This window comes from Muntiacus reevesi, chromosome 6 (assembly GCF_963930625.1).
Source record: "Muntiacus reevesi chromosome 6, mMunRee1.1, whole genome shotgun sequence".
In the NCBI taxonomy this organism is placed as follows: domain Eukaryota; kingdom Metazoa; phylum Chordata; class Mammalia; order Artiodactyla; family Cervidae; genus Muntiacus; species Muntiacus reevesi.
The window spans coordinates 106,506,858-106,528,136 of NC_089254.1; the positions used below are offsets into that span (position 1 = coordinate 106,506,858).

General features: G+C 49.1%; 1 protein-coding gene across 3 annotated transcripts; it reads right to left on the reverse strand.

Annotated features, from left to right (window-relative positions):
• Positions 1–163: 163 nt before the first annotated feature.
• On the reverse strand, positions 164–3,300 carry RARRES2 (retinoic acid receptor responder 2). Of its 3 annotated transcripts, none has more exons than XM_065939373.1 (6): positions 3,147–3,300; positions 2,049–2,248; positions 1,689–1,793; positions 723–818; positions 429–548; positions 164–280 (listed from the first exon to the last, which is right to left on the reverse strand). In XM_065939373.1, the coding sequence occupies exons 2-5, from the start codon at positions 2,220–2,222 to the stop codon at positions 435–437; spliced, it is 489 nt and encodes a 162-aa protein (XP_065795445.1). In that variant the 5' UTR covers positions 2,223–2,248; positions 3,147–3,300; the 3' UTR covers positions 164–280; positions 429–434. The 3 variants fall into 3 exon arrangements, with proteins under 3 accessions (XP_065795445.1, XP_065795446.1, XP_065795447.1); XM_065939374.1 differs by having other exon boundaries at positions 424–548; XM_065939375.1 differs by having other exon boundaries at positions 2,049–2,328; positions 3,147–3,273.
• Between the last annotated feature and the right edge of the window lie 17,979 nt (positions 3,301–21,279).

Below are 21,279 nucleotides of genomic sequence, written 5' to 3' on the forward strand. Positions count from 1 at the left end.
CGGCTTTCTGGGTGTCCAGGCGGCTGGGTCCTGCCCCCTCCCACCCCCCACCTCGGGGCTTTGCTTCCTCCCCGTGAGGCCGGAGCACCAGGGCCTTTGCTCACACACAGGCCACGCTGCAGCCGAGCTGGGGGAGGGAGGGAATGTGAGGGAGCGTGAGAACTCAGCTGAGCGCAGCTTTATTAGTTCAGGGGTCAGGGGTGGCCCCTCCCCAGGGCGCAGAGGAGGGAGGCGGGCTTTCACTGGTGACCTCCCTTCCTTCCAGGAAGCCGGGTGACTTCTAGAGGAAAGGGAAGAGAAACAGGCGGGGCGTGAGGGAGGCGGTCTTCGCAGGCTCCCAGCCCCTGTCCCCCTGCCTCCCGCAGCCCAGCTCCAGAGCCCTCTCAGTCCTCCCGTCCCCCTCCCTCCTGGCCGCCTACCCACCAGACCTCAGCTCAGGGGGACAAGGCTTTGATGAAGGCGAACTGTCCGGGGAGGTAGTAGCTGTGGGGGTCCTCGCCGGCATGCTCCACCCTGCTGCACTGGGTGGCCTGGGCCTCCTCCAGCTCCTGCGGGCACAGGGCCTCTCCAGCCGCACCATTCCGGCCAGCACTCACCGCCCCCGCTCCCGCCCCAGGGGGCGCCTGGGCCGGGCCCAGAGCCCCTCCTCAGCCCCCCGCACCCCTCCATCCGGGCCTCTCCCAAGACCCAGTCTCGCCCCACCTTACTAGCCCCCTCCTCACCCGTTGAGCCGGCGTCTGCATGGGACAGTGCACCATCCGGCCCAGGACTTGATCTTTTGAGTCCAGCTTGATGCAGGCCAGGCATTTCCGCTTTCTCTGCGGAGGGGGCGTGGGGGCCAGAGAGGAAAGGGGTGAAGGGAGGCCTGCAGCCCCGTGAGGGCGGACCCTGGGGCCAGCCTGCAGTGGGGCCCATTCCCTTGGCAGGCCAGCTGGGTCCAGGCACAACCTAGCTCTGGGCTGGGAATTTTCAGAAGTCAGAACTATCCTGCAGTTTTCAAACTGTGTGTGTGTGTCTGTGTGTAGGCGGCACTTAGTTTTCAAACCGTGTGTTTGTTTGTGTGTCTGTCTGTGTCTGACACAGCCAGGTTCTCCCCACCTGGCTTCCGCTGTGCTGCCATCTGTTACATTTGTGTTTTCTGTTCTCTTGCAAGATTTGAATTGAACACAGGGATCCTGGTGTAAAAGTCCAGAAAGCACTAGTCTAATCCAGCACTCCTTCAGCAGAGGGAGGTGACGCAGGCCTTGACGAGCCAGTGCAGGAACAGGACTTGTGGTTGGCAGAGGTGGTTGTGCTCCGGGCCCAGGGGTCACCTGCACGGCAGTGACTTGGCCCCCAATGTGGCTGATGACAGTCAAACCCTCTTAGGAGTCAGCCCAGGCCGGGCCATGTCCCCTTGAAAACTCATGAGAAATGGGAAGCTCACCAGGCCTAGGGTGGGGACCACGGCGTCCCTCCCCCAGTGACCTACAGCCTGGGGTGGACCCGCTCTGGAGCCTGTGTGTCCGTCTTCCTGCCTGTCCCGGGCCCCCTCAGCCCACCCACAGCCATCACCGCCAGGGGCGCAGGCAGGCAGGCAGGTCAGAGCCTGGGAGGCTGCCCCGCCCAGGGTCTCTACCCTCAGACTTCTCCAGCTGTGAAGCCATCGCCCCCTCCCGCCCTGAGCACGCGCCCTGCCGTCAACTCACCCCGTTGGGCTTGACCTTGCAGTCTGCTTTCCTCCAGTCCTTCTTCCGACAGCTCGTCTGCTGGAGCTTGAACTCCAGCTTCACAAACTGCCCGGCTGGGAAGAGCTGCCGACAGACAAGAGGAAAGCCCGTGGCCCAGCTGAGCCAGCAGGGCTGTTGCGGGTTTGACCTGTCCCTGCTCCCCAGCAGGCAGCAGCACTCCCCGGGGCGGGGGGGTGGGCAGCTGGTCTGGCAGCCTCTCTCTGGAGAGCTGGGCGGCTCTCAGGGGCCCAAGCATCGTTGCACCCGCTCTCGGGGCAGGGGGATGTTCCAGTCTCCGGATCCCCGTCCCCGCCCTCCCCTCGCTGGGCTGGTGCTCACCATGTCCATGGCACTGTCCACGCTGGTCACTTGGAAGGTCCACTGCACAGGCGGATGCTTGTGGAACTCCTCCAGGGCCACCTGCAGGCCCCGGTGCTGGGCCTCCGTGAGCTCCGCCCTGTCCAAGCCCATGGCGCCCAGCCCCAGGGCCAGCAGGAGCAGCAGCTGCCACATGGCTTCACCTCCTTCTCCCGGGGACCCTGCGGAGGGCTGTGCGTGGGTCTGGAGGAGGGGCCACCGCTCCCGGGCCCTGTGGCTCAGGGGCCGCGTCTGGTGAGCTCTGGGCAGAGGTGGGGGGACACGGAGTGGCCCTGCAGACCCCTGTCCCCACCCCCTGGTATTGCCCTGGCCCGTCCCTCTCCTCCCATCCGGCCCCGCTGTTCCCAGGCCCGGCCCAGGCTGGCCCTGTCCGAGGTAGGTGCTGGGTCGGCTCCAGTCCTCAGACCAGCAGCTGGGGAGCAGTGCTGTTGCCCACTCCAGCGCTCTCTCCTGTTTTCTGGTCCACTTTCTCTCCAACACCCCCTCTCCCACTCCTTGTGCCCAGACTGCTGGCTCCACGGCGTCCCGAGGCCCACAGCTCGGGTGTAGGGGAAGGAATGGAGGCTAGCTGGAGGCTGAATATTTTGGGGAGGACGTAAACACGTGGGAGGGGCCCAGGGCGGTGGGCGCCAGGAGCCCACTTAACCCTCGCCCTGCTGAAAAAGCCTGATCCCATCGGCCGCACCACCTCGGCCCGCCCTCCCACGCTCCCCCCAGAAAATGGGGGTCCCTCCTCCGCCCCACCTCCATTGTCTTCTTAGGCAGACTCTCCCTCCCTTGCCTTGTTCTTTTCCAGAGCCTTCCTCTCCCAGCCCACCAACCCCGCACCTCAGTCTGTGTGACGGGGGACAGGGGCCGCCTGAGGGTCAGACCCTCTGTGAGAACTCTGTCCAGGAGCAGCCTCCCGAGGACCAGAAAGCCCCAAGTGTGGAGACCCAGCCCCTGCCGGGAAAAGGTGCCAGGCCATCGCCTCGGAGACAGGACAGGGCTCGAGGTGCAGCCGACAAACGCCGGCCTCCGGAGCTGCGCCCTCTGCCCGCCCCGCGCTCCCCTCCTCACCTCCTCTCCCGCACCTCGGGGTCTCCCCTGCGGCCTCAGCCTCTTCCCGGCACCGTCAGGCTCCCCCCACGGCGCGCCCGTCTCCGTCTCCTCCCATTCCCACCTCCTCCTGGGCCCCCTCCAGCGCCCCGCGGCTCCTCCCCGCCCGCGGACTGGCCTTGGCCGACGGCCCTCCCGGGACTTCCCTCCTCATCCCCGCCCTGTGCTGTTCTGCCCTGCCCTCCCGTCCCCTCCTGCTGGCCCAGCGGACTGGCCCCAGCCCGGGCGCTGCCCTGCCCCCAGGAACAGGGCTACCCCTTCCCCTCAGGCTCCTCCAGGCCGTCCCCAAGACACTCATTTCAGAAAATTCTTCCCAGAAATCCAGACGTCCTCAAATCCCAGGAGACCTCGAGGAGTCATTTGAACCATTCTCCTGCACCCTGGAGCCACAGGGAGAAGGAAGGGGGTCTCCGGGGCCTGACAGCCTCCGACACCAGCAAACACGTCAGGCGTGAAGGATCGCTTCCCATCTGTGGTGGCGATGGGCTCACGGGGTCTCACGTGTGGGTGGAGGGCGGTGTGGTGGGGTTCCGAAGGCTGCTGGGGGGTCAGGGGAAAACAGGGGCTCAGCTCCTGCTGCTCCCGAGCAAATGAGAACAAGCCACTGGGACCGCTGCTACCCGAGTCCTGGGCCCTCTGCCCTCCCCCACAGAGAGCAGGTGAAAGCCGCTCAGTGTCCGATTCTTTGCCACCCCATGGACTATACAGGCCGTGGAATTCTCTAGGCCGGAATACTGGAGTCATGGGTAGCCATTTCCATCTCCAGGGTATCTTCCCAACCCAGGGATAGAACCCAGGTCTCCCGCATTGCGGGCGGATTCTTTCACCAGCTGAGCCACTAGGGAAGCCCAAGAATACTGGAGGGGGTAGCCCATCCCTTCTCAGGGGGATCTTCCCGATGCAGGGATCGAACCAGGGTCACCTGCATTGCAGGTGGGTTCTTTACCAGCTGAGCCACCAGGGAAGCCCCCACAGAGATAACCTGGTTTAACTGGCAGGACTCCTGCACCTTCTGCTCCCTTCTCTGCAATGTGGGGGCCAGAGGCCCTCCCGCTAGGGGGCTGTTTTGAGGATTACACGGGGAGACGTGTGGAAAGGGACGGGTGACCCCGCGTTTGGTCCCCTCCCCATGCAGCCCTGGCAGGGTTCTCTACGTGGAGCCCAGAGCTTCCTTTGCAGCGTGCCCTGGGGGTGCCAGAAGGATCCTCGGCTTCAGTTAGCCAGTTCTGGGGGCTGAAGTCCCACCTTGGACATTTCAGTCCCATCTGCGAGTTGTCAATGATCATTAAGCAGAGATGAGAGCTGGGGTCTTTGTTCTCCAGGAACTTTCGGTGGGACTAGAGAAACAACAGGACCGCATGCTGGGGGAGGGCCAGGGGGGTGGGCGACCAGAGAAAACTTCCAAGACAAGGTGGACTTGCGCTGAGGAAGGCAGGAAAGTCACCCTGCCTTCGTGGGGGCTGCCTCAGGCCTGGGGTGAGCGAGGAGGGCTGGAGCGGGCAGCGGGCAAGGCAGGAGGCTGGGGGCCGGGTGCACACACAGTGCAGGTCACTCAGCCAGAGAGAATGTCCTGTGGGCGAAAGGAGAGTGAGTGGTGGGCAACCACAGGGCTGATGAGGGCGGGGTCGCCATGCCCTCCTCCAGAGAATCTTCCCACCCAGGGATCGAACCCGCACCTCCTGTCTCCTGCATGGGCAGGCAGGTTCTTTACCACTAGCGCCGCCCGGGAAGCCCCATTACTGTTCAGTTCGGTTCAGGGGTTACTCAGGGTACATTCATGAGCTCAGCATCAAGTGACCCAGGCAAGCAGCGACAGCACTTAGCTGTTTACTGGTGGTTAATGATCTTCCCGAACATCACGGCTGAAAGCAGAAATTCACACATCCGGGTCCTCCTGACAAAGATTTCAAAATGTGCCCAGTCGCTCAGTCATGTCCAACTCTTGGCGGCCGCGTGGATTGTAGTCCACCAGGCTCCTTTGCCCATGGAAGTTTCCAGGCAAGAATACTGGAGTGGGTTGCCATTTCCTCCTCCAGGGGATCTCCCCTACTTAGGGATTGAACCCATGTCTCGAATCCCCTGCATTGGTGGGTGGATTCTTTACCACTAGTGCCACCTGAAAAGTCCTTGGCTTATAGGAGTGTAATATTGGTGAAAAAACTTACACTAATTTAAAACCTCTGATTGTTGAATATCTGGTAAAAATTCTTTTTGAGATTTTTTTTTTTTTTGCATTGCCATGTGACATGTGGGATCCTAGCTCTCTGACCAGGGATTGAACCCATGACCCCTGCACTGGAAGTGCAGAATCTTAACCCCTGGACCCCCAAGGAAGTCTCAGTGTTCTTTTAGTTTCAGGAAAATCTTGGAGTTAACAGTACAGTTTGCACATGCTAAGTCACTTTAGTCATGTTTGTGACTCTATGGACTATAGCCTGCCAGGCTCCTCTGTCCATAGGGATTCTCCAAGCAAGAGTACTGGAATGGGTTGCCATGCCCTCCTCCAGGGGATCTTCCCGACACAGGGATCGAACCCGCACCTCTTGTCCCCTGCGTCGGCAGGCGGGTTCTTTACCACTAGTGCCATCTGGAGAAGCCCCATTACTATTCAGTTCAGTTCAGTTCAGCCGCTTAGTCGTGTCCGACTCTTAAAACCCTTCCAAGACTCAAACAATGAGTGTTAGCAAAGAAAAACATACTCATTGTCTTCTACTTCTTTTAACAGTCTCATAAACCAGTGATGTTTCATGGCATTTGCCCTTAAATACTAAATGATTTTAACTGTAACCACGACACTTGCATAGAGCCTGCTCAGAAACACGAACACAAATATTTTCAATATTCAGTGGAATGGAGCAACACGGGAAACACTGGTCTCTTGTTTGAAAACTGCAAGACCTCAGCCACACTGGCCGCATGTCAAGCGATCATCACGAATGACATGTGTCTACCTGTGCTCATACATGCGTGGCGTGTTTCTAGAAGGAGAAACAAAAAGCTTGTGGCAGTGGTTGCCTCTGAGGAGAGGAACTGTCTGGTTCCTCCGAGAGGGGAAAGAGGAAGGAGAGAGAAAAACACCATGCCCTTCGTATCTGTACAGTCTCATACCGTCCAGGTAATTTGTTGATTGTAAAAGCAATTTTTTAAAAGTTTAAAAATCACAAAGCAAATAGCGTTGTTGAAAACTCACTCTGGCCAGTGTGTGGAGGGTAGACAAGAGGGGAGCCAAGTTCAGGTGCCGGACGCCCTCAGTAGGAGAGAGACGATGGAAGCTGGCAATTAACGCGGCAGAAACCAGGGTGCTGAAGGCGGAGACCAGCAGACGGGTAAAAGGAGGTCAAATCCTTCATCATTGTTTTCCATGTGCACTAATTTCTGATCCAGTTATGTATAATCCGCTTTTCATCAGGCTATTACACTTTAAGTTCCATTAAAATTTTTCTGGACATTCTTTTTGCTTCTTTTTCAAATCTTCCTGTTCCTTTCAGCTGCTCTTTTGGGCTTACTGGCCATTCGTATACCCTCGTTGGAGGGATGACTGTGCAACTCCTTTGACCATATTTTAACTTGTCTGTTTGTTGTTGAGTTGTTGGAGTTCTTTATATGTTCTGCACGTTAATCCCTCATCAGATACATGATTTGCAAATACACATTAATCCCTCATCAGATATATGATTTGCAGATACTTTCTCCCACTCTATGGGCTGCTTTTCTAATCTGTTTGTAGTGTCCATAAGCTTTTAATTTTCCTGAAGTTCAGCTTATCTACTTACTGTTTCTTTGCTCTGTTGCTCTGTCTAGAACTTCCAGTATTTTGTTGACTAGAAGAGGTAAAAGCAGACCTCCTTTCCCTTGTTCCTTATCTTAAAGGAGATTTCAGCTATTTTTGTCATTTGAGTATGATGTTCACTATGAGTTTCCTATATATGGCTTTTACTAAGTTGAAATAATTTCCTTCTATTACTGGTTTGTTGAGTGGTTCTATCATGAAAGGATAGTGAATTTTGTCACATGCTTTTCCTGTTTCAGTTGAAAAAAAAAATCTTTTTTTCCCCCTGCACTGTGAGGCTTGTGGGATGTCTGTTCCCCGACCAGGGATTGACCCTGTGCCCTCTGAAGGGAAAGCAGAGTCCTACACACTGGACCTCCAGGGGATTCCCTATGTGGTTTTTTTCCCTTCATTCTGTTAATACAGTTTTTACATTGATGAGTTTTCATATGTTGAAATATTGGGTTGGTCAAGAAATTTGTTCATTCCCTCCCTGCCCCCACCCCCACCCGTAATCTAGTTCTAAGGGCACTGAATTGTTTTTAACTTCGTTTGAAATAATTTTGTTAGGTTGTATTGTGATAGCTGTCTTATCAGCATGCATTTAAAAAAGAAACTTACCAAAATTGGTGAATTTTTGTGTAGCTATTTTAATATGGAAGATGGAAGAAAAAAAGCAATATTTGGGGGGTATTATGTTTTATTATTATTTCAGGAAAGGTAAAAATGCAAAAATAAAAGGTTTGGGCAGTATATGGAGAAGGCGCTGTGACTGACTGAAAGTGTCAAAAGTGGTTTGCAGAGTTTCACACAGGACGCTGCTCCCTGGGTCAGGTAGGTCAGATGATGTTGATACTGATCAAATCAAGACATTGATTGAGAGCAATCAACATTATACAACTTGGGATATAGCCGACACACTTGAAATGTACATACCAAGCGTTCAAAATCATTTGCACCAGCTTGATGATGTTCATTCACTGCTTTGATGTTTGGCTTCCATGTTAAGCAAAAAAAAAAAAAAAAAAAAAAAAAAACCTTGACCATATTTCCACATGCAATTCTCTACTTAAACATAAATGTTCCACTTTTAAAACAAATTCTGATGGGCAATGAAAAGTGCACACTGTCCAATAATGTGGAACAGAAGAGATCTTGGGGCAAGTGAGGTGACCCACCACCAACCACACCAAAGGCCAGTCTTCGTCCAGAGAAGGTGTGTTGTGTGTATGGTGGGATTGCAAGGGGGTCTTCTATTATGAGCTCCTTCCAGAAAACAGGTTAATTCCAGTAAGTACTATTCCCAGTTAGACCAACCGAAAGAAAAGCGTCTGGAATTAGTCAACAGAAAATGCATGATCTTCCGTCAGGGGAACTCAAGACTGCATGCTTATTTGATGACCAGGCAAACACTGTTCCAGTTTGGCTGGGAAGTTCTGATTCATCGACCGTATTCACCAGTCATTTCACCTTCAGATTTCCATTTATTTCAGTCTTTACAAAATTCTCTTAATGGAAAAAACTTCAATTCCCTGGAAGACTGTAAAAAATCACCTGGAACAGTTCTTTGCTCAAAAAGATAAAAAGTTTTGGGGACACGGAATAACGAAGTTGCCTGAAAATGGCAGAAGATAGTGGAAAAAAATGATTCCACCACCATTTTGGTGAATATGTTATTCAATAAAGTGCTTGCTAAAAATGTAAAATGTGTCTTTTATTTTTACTTAAAAACCAAAGAAACTTTTTGGCCAACCAATATCTGTGCATTCCAAGAATGAATCTCACTTGGTCGTGATGTATAATCCTTTTAATAGCTGCTGAATATGGTTTGCTAATATTTTGTTGAGGATTTTCTTTTGCATCAGTGTTCATGAGGGATATTTGTCTATAGGTTTCTTATAGTTTTTTTTTCCTTTCTTCCTGGCTTTGGTATCATGGCAATGCTGCCTTCATGAAATTATTTAGGAAGGGTTCCTGCTTCTTCAATATTTTGGAAAAATATGAGTAATAACTCATATTACTTCTTTAAAATGTTTAATAAAATTCACCAGTGAAACCACCTCATCCTGAACTCTTTGTTGGGATAGTTTTGATTACTGACTTAATCTTCTTGCTAGTTATAGGTTTATTCAGACTTTTTATTTCTTTGTGATTTACTCTTGGTAAATTTTATGTTTCTAGAAATTTGTCCATTTCATCTAAGTTATCTAATTTGTTGGCATACAACTGTTCATAGTAACCTCATAATACTTTCTATTTCTGTACAATCAGTAGTAATGTCTCCGCTTTCGTTTCTGATTTTAGTAATGTGAGAGATATTCTTGACTTTATCTTTTAAACCTTTCATTGAGCTTTTAAGTTAAAGTTTTATTTGTGTCTTTTAGCACCAGAAAGCTCTTTCCTATTTAAAAATACCATCCTGTAATGATAGGATTTCTTTATAAAAGTTCTATCTGCTCATTATTTCAGTTCATAGTTTTGGTCCTTCATGTCGGAAGCATTCCTCAAATGAAAGTTTTGTGGGAAATTTGAGGCCTTGTCGACTGGTGGGCTGCCTAGTAGGGTAATCAGGTGGTAAGCCTGAATTTTTATTATTGTTTGAATGATCCCCAGTATTGGAATTATTCATAGGTCTTTTCTTTGTAGCCATCCAATTTTTCCAAAAAAGAGTCCTCTGAGTTCTTGCGTGTGGCTGGGGTCGCTGGCTGGTTGTGTCTGGGCGCCCGGCGGGGTCAGGGGCTGAGCGCTGTCATTGGCACGGGGACTCTGACTTGACCCTTCCGCTCTCGTTTGGGCCGCTCACCTGGTTCTGACCACCCTGTGGTCCTTGTCCCTCCGTGTCCTCTGCCTGCCTTTTGTCTGTGGAAACTTTAGTCAGAGAATAGGTTTAATCAGAGAAGAGAGGCATGTGGAAACAAAGACAGTCCGAGGAGACTAGTAATAATAATGCAGTCGTTAAGCACAGCCACGGACCTTGAGTTCTGAGGGCCACAGATAATATTCTGAGTCATATCCTGTGAGCTGTCTTATGGATACCAAAACCCTAGGTGGAGACTGTACCCACAACATAAGCTGCCACGATTCCGAGAACTGGCCTCAAAGAAACGGGAACCAGTGGGCCCTGGAACTGAAGATTAACTGGACCTAAAGGGGACACTGGTCAGACTAGCGAGGACCAATGTGAAGATGACTGCCAGAGCTGATGGTGCTGTTTCTGCTGGTCGTTCCGCCTTACTGCCTCTGCTGTCTATAAAAGCGCTTGCCCCGCTGGTTGCCAGTGGGGGGAAGTCGGCCTTTGGACAGATGTCCGCAACTCTCTCCCCCCAGTTGCCAGCATCTGAAATAAAGCAAACTTTCCTTTCCCCCAACCCGGCATGTTTACTGGCTTTTGTGCAGCGAGCAGCCGGGCCTTGCACACTCCTCTAGGTACCACTTCTATTTTTACAGAGCAAAGCCTCCAGTCTGCAGCAGAGTCCAGGTCCTAAAACTTGGTGCTGTGCACTCAACCCGATATTTTGAAAAGACAAGTTTTTGTCTGTGACTCTATAATCAGGTACCTTTGTGATAGAAAGGACAAGGCTAAAGGATGGGTAAGCTGAAAAAATAAAAATCTCCTTCTTGAGACTAAACGTATGAAAGGATAAGAAATCAGGGTGCCATTTTTAATGTTTTCATGTGGCTGCAAATGAAACCTGGATTTTAATCAGTGGATGCACCTTACCATTAATGTAACCTACCATTATGATGACTCTTTCAAGGAAATTCAGCAAACTGATCGCATCTTTATCAAGTGCATTTAAAAAGTCAGCTTCATGAGTGCGAAATATTTTCCTAAATCAAAATGGTCAGAAAGAAGGTTGGTTGTTCAAAAGTTCCCAATGAACCCGTTAAACGCACCCCAGGATCTACCACTAGAGGGCGATGGTGAGCACAAGCTAGGTCTTTGCACTTAAAAAGAGTTCCCTATTTTTTTTCAAACAATAGGCTATGGAATTATTTTCCCTACATCCTTGCGGTAGCCTATCATTTCGTTTTGATGCCAGGTTTGCTGGGGAAGATTGAAGGTGGGAGAAGAAGGGGACGCCAGAGGATGAGATGGCTGGATGGCATCACCATCTCTATGGACACGAGTTTGAGTGAACTCCGGGAGTTGGTGATGGACAGGCAAGCCTGCTGTGCTGAAGTCCACGGGGTCACAAAGAATCAGACACGACTGAGCAACTGAACTGAACGGAACTGCACTTAACCCTAAGGACTTCTCACAACTCCATCTGACTCATAAACCATGCCAATTCGTTGCAATGATTTTGTATATGACTTTCTGTTATGTATATAGATATAACATGTCTGTTACTGTAAGTGGGCACACAGCAAGGATGATATTGTAAGCAGCATCTTGGTGAGTGAAAATCACTTAGGGTACTTGAGATGCTATGAAATGCAATACTTTTCAAGTGTTCTTTTTTTTTAATGGGGCGAAAGCTTGCTTTATTAATTTATTTTAATTTTAAGTTTATTTATTTTTTAATTGAAGGATAATTGCTTTACAGAATTGTGTTGGTTTCTACCAAACATCAATGCAAATCAGCCAAGTGTTCTTTTTGAAATGAATTTTACTTGGTATATTATCTATTGAATGTAGTAATTTAATACTGATAGAATGTTAAGATGAGGTAATGCAACATGTTACAGTGTTTTAATGTCTAATAACATCTCCAAAATAAGCCTTATTAAATCCTGCTAAGGGGAAACTTCCTTCTCATGTTTTGAGACAGAGAAGGCAAACAAGTTCTGAGACTATCGGAGACTTCTCTGGCCAGCTCCAGAGGCACCAAATTTATCTGTGACCCAGATTTGATCTGGAGCTGAGCGGAAGGACGCCAAGTTGAAGCCAAGTTTACACTCTGATTCCTCTGACTCAAGTGGCTTTATTCAAAAGGAGCTGAGTAGGAATGAACCGAAGTTAGAGGCAATATTTTTGTTATTTGGTAAACAGGTACAGACGGCATTCATAAACAGCAGTACATGGCATTCACAGGAAACAAAACACTTGAAAATACACCTGCTTTTCTAAGTTGCAGGCTTTCCAGAGAATTGTCTTGTGCTTCTGAAGTGGAGCAGGACCCCGTAGCCCTTGCTCCCCCTCGACGTCCTCTGCCTGCCTTTTGTCTGCAGAAAACTTTAGTCAAAGAATAAGTTGAACCAGAGAAATGAGAGCATACATAAACAAAGGAAAACAGTCAAAGGAGACCAAATAATAATAACAATAATGTAGTCATTAAGCATAGTTGAGGACCTTTAGTTCTTTCTCAAGGACTTTCTGAGCATATCCTGTGAGCTGTCTGATAGATACCAAAACAACAGGTGGAGACGTTAGCTACCTGATGTCCAGGCTGTAGAGAAGATGCCACGATTCCGAGAACTGGCCGCAAAGAAATGGGAACACATGGACCCTGGACCTAAAGATGAACTGCATCTAAAACAGCCAAGATGATGCAGGTCAGACCACCAGTGACCAATTTGAAGATGATGGTCAGAGCTGACTGTTCTGCTTCTGCATGTAGCCCCCTCCTTCTGTCTATAAAACCTCTTGCCCCACTGGTTATGGGAGGGAACTGGGAGTTAGCCTTTGGACAGACGTCCACCTTCCCCTGCCCCCAGTTGCTGGGATCTGAAATAAAGCAGACTTTCCTTTCCACCAGCCTGGGCTGTTTATTGGCTTTTGAGCGGCTAGCAGCCAGACCCTCCACCCGACACTCTTTGGTAACACTTCCAAATCAAGCTTGGCTTTTAGTTGATTTTAAACCAGGAATGGATACACCCTGGCCTCTGAATCCATCTTTTGAATTCATTTGAAGAAGACACAGCCTGATGTCAGTCTGTAGTAGAAAAAGACATAGATGAGGGACTTCCCTGGTGGTCCAGTGGTTGGGACTCAGTGCTCCCAATGCAGGGGGTACAGGTTTGATGCCTGGTTGGGGGAACTAAGATCCCACAGGCTACTCAATACTGCCAAAAAAACCCCACAAAAAACCGCACATATATATATATATATATATATATATATGTATATATATATATGTATATAGATAGATAGATAAGATTTGACTATGAAAGTGCAAAAATGTCAATTTCTAGGGGAAATCAAGGACTTTCTATCTTGGCTGAGACACCAAGGCAATTGATTCGTGGCAGCTCCTCCTGGCAATGTGTGATGCCTGGACCAGACCCCTAACTGGCGGTAATTGTGGTTGCTAGGATGTGCCACTTTCATCCCCCTCGGAGCCAGAGGTTCCCCAGTGATTCCCGCCCTCCAGTTACTCTGCAGTAATGTTCCAGATAAAAGAATACGTTCATAGCATCACTACCAACAATCAGAGCCCTTCCAGTGGGAAAGCTACAAACTGAAGTTTTCTTCCAGGTTCCTTGTTCTTTGCCTCACTCACATACTGATTGGAGTTTTTCTGCAAGAAAAAAAAGTGGTTTTTTTTTTTTTTTTCCCTCTCTCACTAAAAGTTCTGTCTAACTCCATGGACTGCTTAACAAGCAGTAGCCAGGGGAGGAGATCTGAAGGTCACTGGTTGACAGCTGGCTGGGGGTGCTCTTTGGCTGTTCCGACTGGTCTAATCAAACTTGCCTCACCATGGAGTCAGGGACTCACATTTCCTCTTTCATTTGGTCCACAAAAACTCATAGAGTTTCTGCCAGGGGCTGGCACCTTTCTAGGGGCTGACTGTCTAGAGGATTCTCTGGTGGCTCAGACAGTAAAGAATCTGCCTGCCGAGCCGGAAACCCGAGTTCAATCCCTGGGTGGGTAAGATCCCCTGGAGAAGGGAATGACAACCCCCTCCAGAATGCTTGCCTGGAGAATCCCATGGACAGAAGAGCCTGGTGGGTGAAGAGTCTGACACAACTGAGCGACTAACACTTTCACTTTCACTTTTCATGTAGTGGATTAAAAATGTCAAATCCCTGACTTCATGTGGCTTATATTGTGCTGGGTAACTAGACAAGAGTCATTTAACTGAGCACATGTCCAAATAATGTCAGGTAGATGATCAAACCTATAAGAGCAAAAAAACTGAGTAGGAGGCTAGAAGGGGATGGGACAGGAGTGGGCAGTGGGCTGATTCATGGCTCTAATCCCTTCCCAGACCCTAATCCCTGCCCAGCCCTAATCCCTACAACCTGGGAATATTGCCTCCTATGGCAAAAAGGACGGCAGATGTGATTAAGAATTCTGAGATGGGGAGATTATGTCAGGGAAATAAAATTAAAAACAAAATCTCCTGTCTGACCCGGAAAGCTCTGCACCAAGGTAGAGGAGAAAGAAAATAGTTTTGTTACTGGATAAGCATTAAGCCAGCAAGATACACATTACAGGCGATGCACAAAGAGATGGCAAAGACAGAGAGAAATGTCATGCTATCTGATAGCCCAGCAGATGCGCACGTGTTCTCGAGGGAAAGGGTAACCGGTTCTGGGTGAAGGGATCTGATAGCACCATTCTTCATACAGAGTTCGCCCTACATTCACCTGGAATTGGCGGCCACCCAGGAGAGCTAACTGCCTTCATGCAAAGGAAGCACACACTTCTTGGATCTCGGTGACGATGAGAGGAGGTTTGCATCTTGGAGCTGCTGAGTTAGGCTCCCACCTCCCACGGAAGGGGACACTGGCTGCTGTTCCTTTGATGTTTGGGCTTGGAAGAGATGACTCCCAGTTCCTCAAGAAACAGTCCTGGGTGTAAATCTGGCAAGAGGCTTAGTGAGCTTTTCAAAATATTTACATACACCTCAAAGGCACAGAGAAAGGACTTCTAATTAGAAGTTTTCTAAAGAAAATGCCTCTAGGGATGGGGTGGGAGGGGGACTTTCCCCCCTTTTAGCACCAGGGAGAATTAGAACGTTTTTCTTAGTTTGCACTTGTATCTTCCCTTACATTACCCTGAGTGATCTGGGTTCCCCCACAGTGTAACCACGAGTGTCCTCATTAGAAAGATGCAGAGAGAGGGCTGACTACAGCAGAGACAGATGTGGCCATGAACCCAGATGCCATCCTGCTGGCTCTGGTGCTGGAGGAAGGGGCCCCGAGCTGCAGGGCACATGGGAGGCAGCACTGGGAGCCTCTGCAGGGAATGTGGCCTTGCTGACACCTTGCTTTTCACCCTGTTGAAACTGGTTTTGGGTGCTTGATCCAGAACCGTGAGAGAATAAATATGTGTTGTCTGAAGCCATTGAGTTTGTGGTCATTTGTCATCTGTGATCTCATCCAGGTGGGGGTGCAGAAGGGAGAAGAGGGTCATTGGAGAGCATATTGTGAGGAGATGAGGTGTGTGCGTTTGTTAGTTGCTCGGTCGTGTCTGACTCACTGCGACCCCATGGACTGTAGCCCCCCAGGCTCCTCTGTCCATGAAACTCTCCAGGCAAGAACACTGGAGTGGGTGCCATTCCCTTCTCCACGGGATCTTCCCGACTCATATTTGAGCCCAAATCTGAACAAACTGAAAGAGTGAGGACAAAGAGCTGGAGGCAGAACAACCCAGGCGGACGAAGCAGGGACTCCAGAGACTCTCCCTGCAGTGGACGGGCTTTTGCGGTCACCCCAAGCGGCTGACGGGACGTCAGATCCCGCAGAACCTTCGAGGCCCTGGCAGCCCATCGCCATGTTGTCACATGGGGAGTGAGCCACCCGATCTCTGTTTAAAAGGATCGTGTGGTCTGGGAGACTGGGCTCAGGGTGGCCGGGGCAGGGTGGGGAGAGCAAACGGCGGCAGGGCCGGGCAGGAGTGGTCAGCTGGCAGGAAACCCTGGTTTTCTTTGGATGAACTGTGTTCTTTCCTTTTGGGAGAATGGACCCCTGGAACTAGACCTGCAACCGAAGTGCCTTGTTGGCACTTGGCAGCAGGGTTGGGGGGGTGACATTTGATCTCAACCCGGGGATTCTGTACAGGGTCTGTCCTTGTCTTGTGTCCTGAGGTCACGTTCCTGCATTAAAGGGTGGTTTGGGAACTGCAGAGGGAGGAGCACTATGACTTTTTCCTGAAGTTTCCACTGGACCCAGCAAGACCCCTTTCACCCAGGATGCTGGCCTGGGACAGTCCAGTTTCCGCTCCAGTGGAAGGGAGGACTTCAGGGGGTTGAGGGCTGCAAGAGCACCTAGGGGTGACGGCGCCCGCCTGAGGCCCTCCCTACAGACGTGTCTTCCACCATGGTCAGCATGGAGGAGCTTCCTGCCTCCTCCCCTCACTGTCTGCTGCCTGGGAAATGAGCTCTGACAGTTTCCGAATCGGTCTTGGGGATGCTATGTGAAGCTGGAGAAAATGATACAGGGGACCGAAGTTTCCTCTCTCTTCTCTTGCTCCCTATTGGTTCTTTCAGAAATAAGCAATAAATATTTGGCTTTATTTCATATGAAGTACTAACTCAAGGGGCTTCCCAGGTAGTGCTAGTGGTAAAGAGCCCACCTGCCAATGCAAGAGATGTAAGAGACGTGGATTTGATCCCTGGGTTGGGAAGATCCCCTGGAGGAGGGCATGGCAACCCACTCCAGTATTCTTGCCTGGAGAATCCCATGGACAGAGGAGCCTGGTGGGCTACAGTCCCTGGGATCGCAAAGAGTTGGACACGACTGAAGCAACTAATACACACACACGTACCCAAGAGGTACGTCCATTGCTAAACCAACGTCTTTCAACATCCAAGGAGAGGGATGTTGAGAAGACATCCATCTTCTCAACAAGCTCTGAGAAGTGCTTGAACCAAGGAGAAGCAGCACAGACCATTTCTCTTGGGCTCTTGGTCAGGCCGAGCAGCAGGTGGTGGCACTGATAACGTATTTGCTGGGTGTCATGAGTGAGGCCCGTGGGCAGGGCCGGGACGCCGTACCTGCTAGAGGGATGCAGTTTTCCTTCTTGTGGATGCAAGCCTCCTGCTAACCAATACCTGGGTGTCTTGGAACCGGGCAGGACCCTGTGGGGCCTTCTCGGGGACATACCCCTCCCCCAAATTCTCGGCTGTAGCATCTCTCTGAAGTACCTAGGTAACAGTATCTGATGCACACTTCCTGAGTTGTTTGACAGCTACAACCCGCACCAAAAGGAAGAATTTAACTATTTGATGACCATGAGCTTGAGGGTTGATCATGGGTTAACTCCCCTAACACGGCCCTGTCACTCCACCATCAACCAGAGGCCGACCACACACCAAGACTCCCCTCCCTCACCTGGCCTTTAAAAATGCTTGGCTGTAAAGCAGAAACAGAGACACAGACATAGAGAAGAAGCGTATAGATGCCAAGCGGGGAAAAGAGGATGGGATGAGTTGGGAGATGGAGATTGACACTTATACACTATTAATACGACCTGTGTGCTAAGTCACTTCAGTCGTGTCCAGCTCTTTATGACCCCAGGGACTGTAGCCCACCAGGCTCCTCTGTCCATGGGATTCTCCAGGCAAGAATACTGGAGAGGGTTGCCATGCCTCCTGCAGGGGGTCTTCCTGAACCAGGGATCAAACCCGAGGCTCTTACATCTCCTGCACTGGCAGGTGGATTCTTTACCACTAGAAACACCTGGGAATTCCTTTGTCTTAACATAAAATAGATAACTAATGAGAACCTACTGTATAGCACAGGGAACCGTTACTCAGTGCTCTGTGTGTAAACAAGAAGGAAACCCAAAAAAGAGGGAAACTGCCATTGCGGAGAAGGCAATGGCAACCCACTCCAGTACTCCTGCCTGGAAAATTCCATGGACGGAGGAGCCTGGTGGGCTGCAGTCCATGGGGTCGCAGAGAGTCGGAGACGACTGAAGCGACTTGGCAGCAGCAGCAGCAGAGGTATATGCATGGCTGATTTACTTCACTGTACAGCAGAAACTAACACAGTATCATAAAGCAACGATATGCTAATAAAAATTAATTAAAAATATCCTTATTAAAGCTTCAAAAAGTGCCTTGCTGAAACCCATCAAGGAGTGTGGGTTTTTTCAGCACTAGCTGTCCTCAACTGCTTGCTTGGCACCTGAATTAAATGCTGCACTTTCCTTCACCACAATCTGGGGTCAGCTGATTGGCTTCACTGCATGCAGGTGGTGAGCAGATCCAAGTTTGGTTTGGTCATGTCTTCATAGGGGATTTCTGGAGATATTGTCCCCCTCTAACCCTGGCAAGCCCACCTACCTGGCCATGTAATCCAGTACAGGGGATGGTGGTGGGTTCAGGCACCATAGAGAAGGAAGAGGAAGCTTCCCAGTGTCCTTCTCTGGTATCACTGTCTGGTGGGCCCTTGACCCTGTACAGGCCTATCTTTTTCTTTCCGGTGTGTTGAAGTTGAGACAGTGTCCACGGGGCTTGGCCATCTGGCCGTTTGACTGGTCGTAGATCCGTGTCTCCCTAAGGCATGTTGAGGGTGAATCCCCGAATGCCAAGGTCTAGAATTTCTGCCTGGAGGAAGGTCAGGAGTCCCTCTCCACTCCTCTGCATTTTCTCTCTGCAGAGGGAAGACCTTGTGGTTCTATATTAGTTCCTTTCGTCTTTCCAAAGACGAAGGTACTGTGGATGGAAAACTGACTGGACAAGAGGACACTGCTAGTTGGGACCGGAGACTGTGGAGTAGTTGATCTTGTTCTTGTTCAGTCACTCAGTTGTGTCCGATTCTGCAACCCCATGGACTGCAGCACGCCAGGCTTCCCTATCTCCTGGAGCTTGCTCAAACTCATGTTCATTAAGTTGGATGCCATCCAACCGTCTCATCCTCTCTCGTCCCCTTCTCCTGCATTCAATCTTTCCCAGCATCAGGGTCTTTTCCAGTGAATCAGGTCTTCACATCAGGTGGCCAAAGTATTGGAGTTTCAGCTTCAGCATCAGTCCTTCCAATGAGTATTCAGGACTGATTTCCTTTAGGATTAACTGGTTTGATCTCCTTGCAGTCCAAGGGACTCTCAAGAGTCTTCTCCAGCACCACAGCTCAAAAGTATCAATTCTTTGGCACCCAATCTTCTATATGGTCCAACTCTCACATCCATACATGAGTACTAGAAAAACCACAGCTCTGGCTAGACGGACCTTTGTCAGCAAAATAATGTCTCTGCTTTTTAATATGTTGTCTAGGTTGGTCATAGCTTTTCTTCCAAGGAGTAAGGGTCTTTTAATTTCATGGCTGCAGTCACCATCTGTAGTGATTTTGGAGCCCAAGAAAATAAAGTCTGTCATTGTTATCATTGTTTCCCCATCTTTTTGCTATGAAGTGACTGGGCCAGATGCTATGATCTTAGTTTTCTGAATGTTGAGTTTTAAGCCAACTTTTTCACTCTTCTCTTTCACTTTCATCAAGAGGCTCTTTAGTTCTTCTTCATTTTCTGCCATAAGGGTGGTGTCATCTGCATATCTGAGGTTATTGATATTTCTCCTGGCAATCTTGACTCCAGCTTGTGCTTCATCCAGCCCGGCATTTCACATGATGTACTCTGCATATAAGTTAAATAAGCAGGGTGACAGTATACAGCCTTGACATACCCCTTTCCCAATTTGGAACCAGTGTGTTGTTCCATGTCCAGTTCTAACTGTTGCTTCTTGAAAAGAATACAGGTTTTGCAGGAGGCAGGTAAGGTGGTCTGGTATCCCCATCTCTTGAAGAATTTTCCAGTTTGTTGTAATCCATGCAGTCAAAAGCTTTAGCATAGTCAATGAAGCAGAAATAAATGTTCTTCTGGAATTCTCTTGCTTTTTCTATGATTCAATGAATGTTGACAATTTGATCTCTGGTTCCTCTGCTTTTTCTAAATCCAGTTTCAGCTCAGTTCAATCATTCAGTCATGTCCGACTCTTTGTGACCCCATGGAATGCAGTACGCCAGGCTTCCCTGTCTATCACCAACTTTTGAGGTTTGAGGTTTCTCAAACTCGTGTCCATCAAGTCAGTGATGCCATCCAACGATCTCATTCTCTGTCATCCCCTTCTCCTCCTGCCTTCAATTGTTCCCAGCATCAGGGTCTTTTCCAATGAGTCAGTTCTTCGCAACAGATGGCCAAAGTATTGGAGCTTCAGCCTCAGCATCAGTCCTTCCAGTGAATATTCAGGACTGATTTCCTTTAGGATGGACTGGTTTGATCTCCTTGCAGTCCAAGGGACTCTCAAGAGTCTTCTCCAACACCACAGTTCAAAAGCATCAAAAAAAAAAAAAAAAAAAAAAAAAGCATCAATTCTTTGGCACTCAGCTTTCTTTATAGTCCAACTCTTGAACATCTGGAAATTCTTGGTTCACATACTATTGAAGCCTAGCTTGGAGAATTTTGAACATTACTTTGCTAGCATGAGAAATGAGTGGAATTGTGCGGTAATTTGGACATTTTTGGTATTGCCCTTCTTTGAGATTGGAATTAAAACTGGTATTTTCCAGGCTTGTGGCCACTGCTGAGTTTTCCATATTTGCTGGCATATTGTGTGCAGCACTTTAACAGCATCAACTTTTAGGATTTGAAATAGCTCAGCTGGAATTCCATCACCTCCACTAGCTTTGTTCATAATGATGCTTCCTAAGGTCCACTTGACTTTGCACTCCAAGATGTCTGACTCTAGGTGAGTGATCACACCATTGCAGTTATCTAAGTCATTAAGATCTCTTTTGTATAGTTCTTCTCTGTATTCTTGCTGCCTCTTCTTATCTTCTGCTTCTGTTAGGTCCATACTGTTTCTGTCCTCTATTCTGCCCAATAATATTAATCATTATCATTAAGTATTTTGGGTTTCCCTGGTAGCTCAGATGGTAAAGAATCTGCCTCCAGTACGGGAGACCTGGGTTCAATCCCTGGGTCATGGAAGATCCCCTGGAGAAGAGAGTGGCTACCCACTCTAATAGTCTTGCCTGGATAATTTCATGGACAGAGAAGCCTGGCAGGTTACAGTCCATGGGGTCACAAAGAGTCGGACACAACTGAGCAAGTAACACACAGTAAGTATTTTGGTAAAAACTCAAGTATTTTCTGGTTGCACACATAGAAAAATTCATTCTTCTGTAACCATCAAACTTGACCTACATGCTACAATATCCATTCTACCATATTTTCTGAACCTTTAACTCTGACAAAGTTTTTTCATATTTGTGAATTTTGTATAGGATAAGTACAAAAGTTACACTATCTAATCAGCAGATAGAAAATGACTATGAGAGGTAAAATAAGGCCTGGACAAATGGAGGTACAGGAATCTTAAATCTCTTCACCTGGGTTTTTTAAATAATGACAAGAAAAAATGTTAAACATTGACAAGAAATTCTAAAGTTCATTTAGAAGAATAAATAAAAGAATAAATGAGTGATTTTATATTT

What these genes read in the sequence shown, in the direction of transcription:
- RARRES2 (XM_065939373.1), bottom strand. Translation starts at nt 2,222, where the DNA reads ATGTGGCAGCTGCTGCTCCTGCTGGCCCTGGGGCTGGGCGCCATGGGC. An exon ending in TGGACAGTGCCATGGACATG is followed by an intron (nt 1,794 to 2,048) that starts GTGAGCACCAGC and finishes GTCTGTCGGCAG; the next exon opens with CTCTTCCCAGCCGGGCAGTT. An exon ending in GCAAGGTCAAGCCCAACGGG is followed by an intron (nt 819 to 1,688) that starts GTGAGTTGACGG and finishes CCCCCTCCGCAG; the next exon opens with AGAAAGCGGAAATGCCTGGC.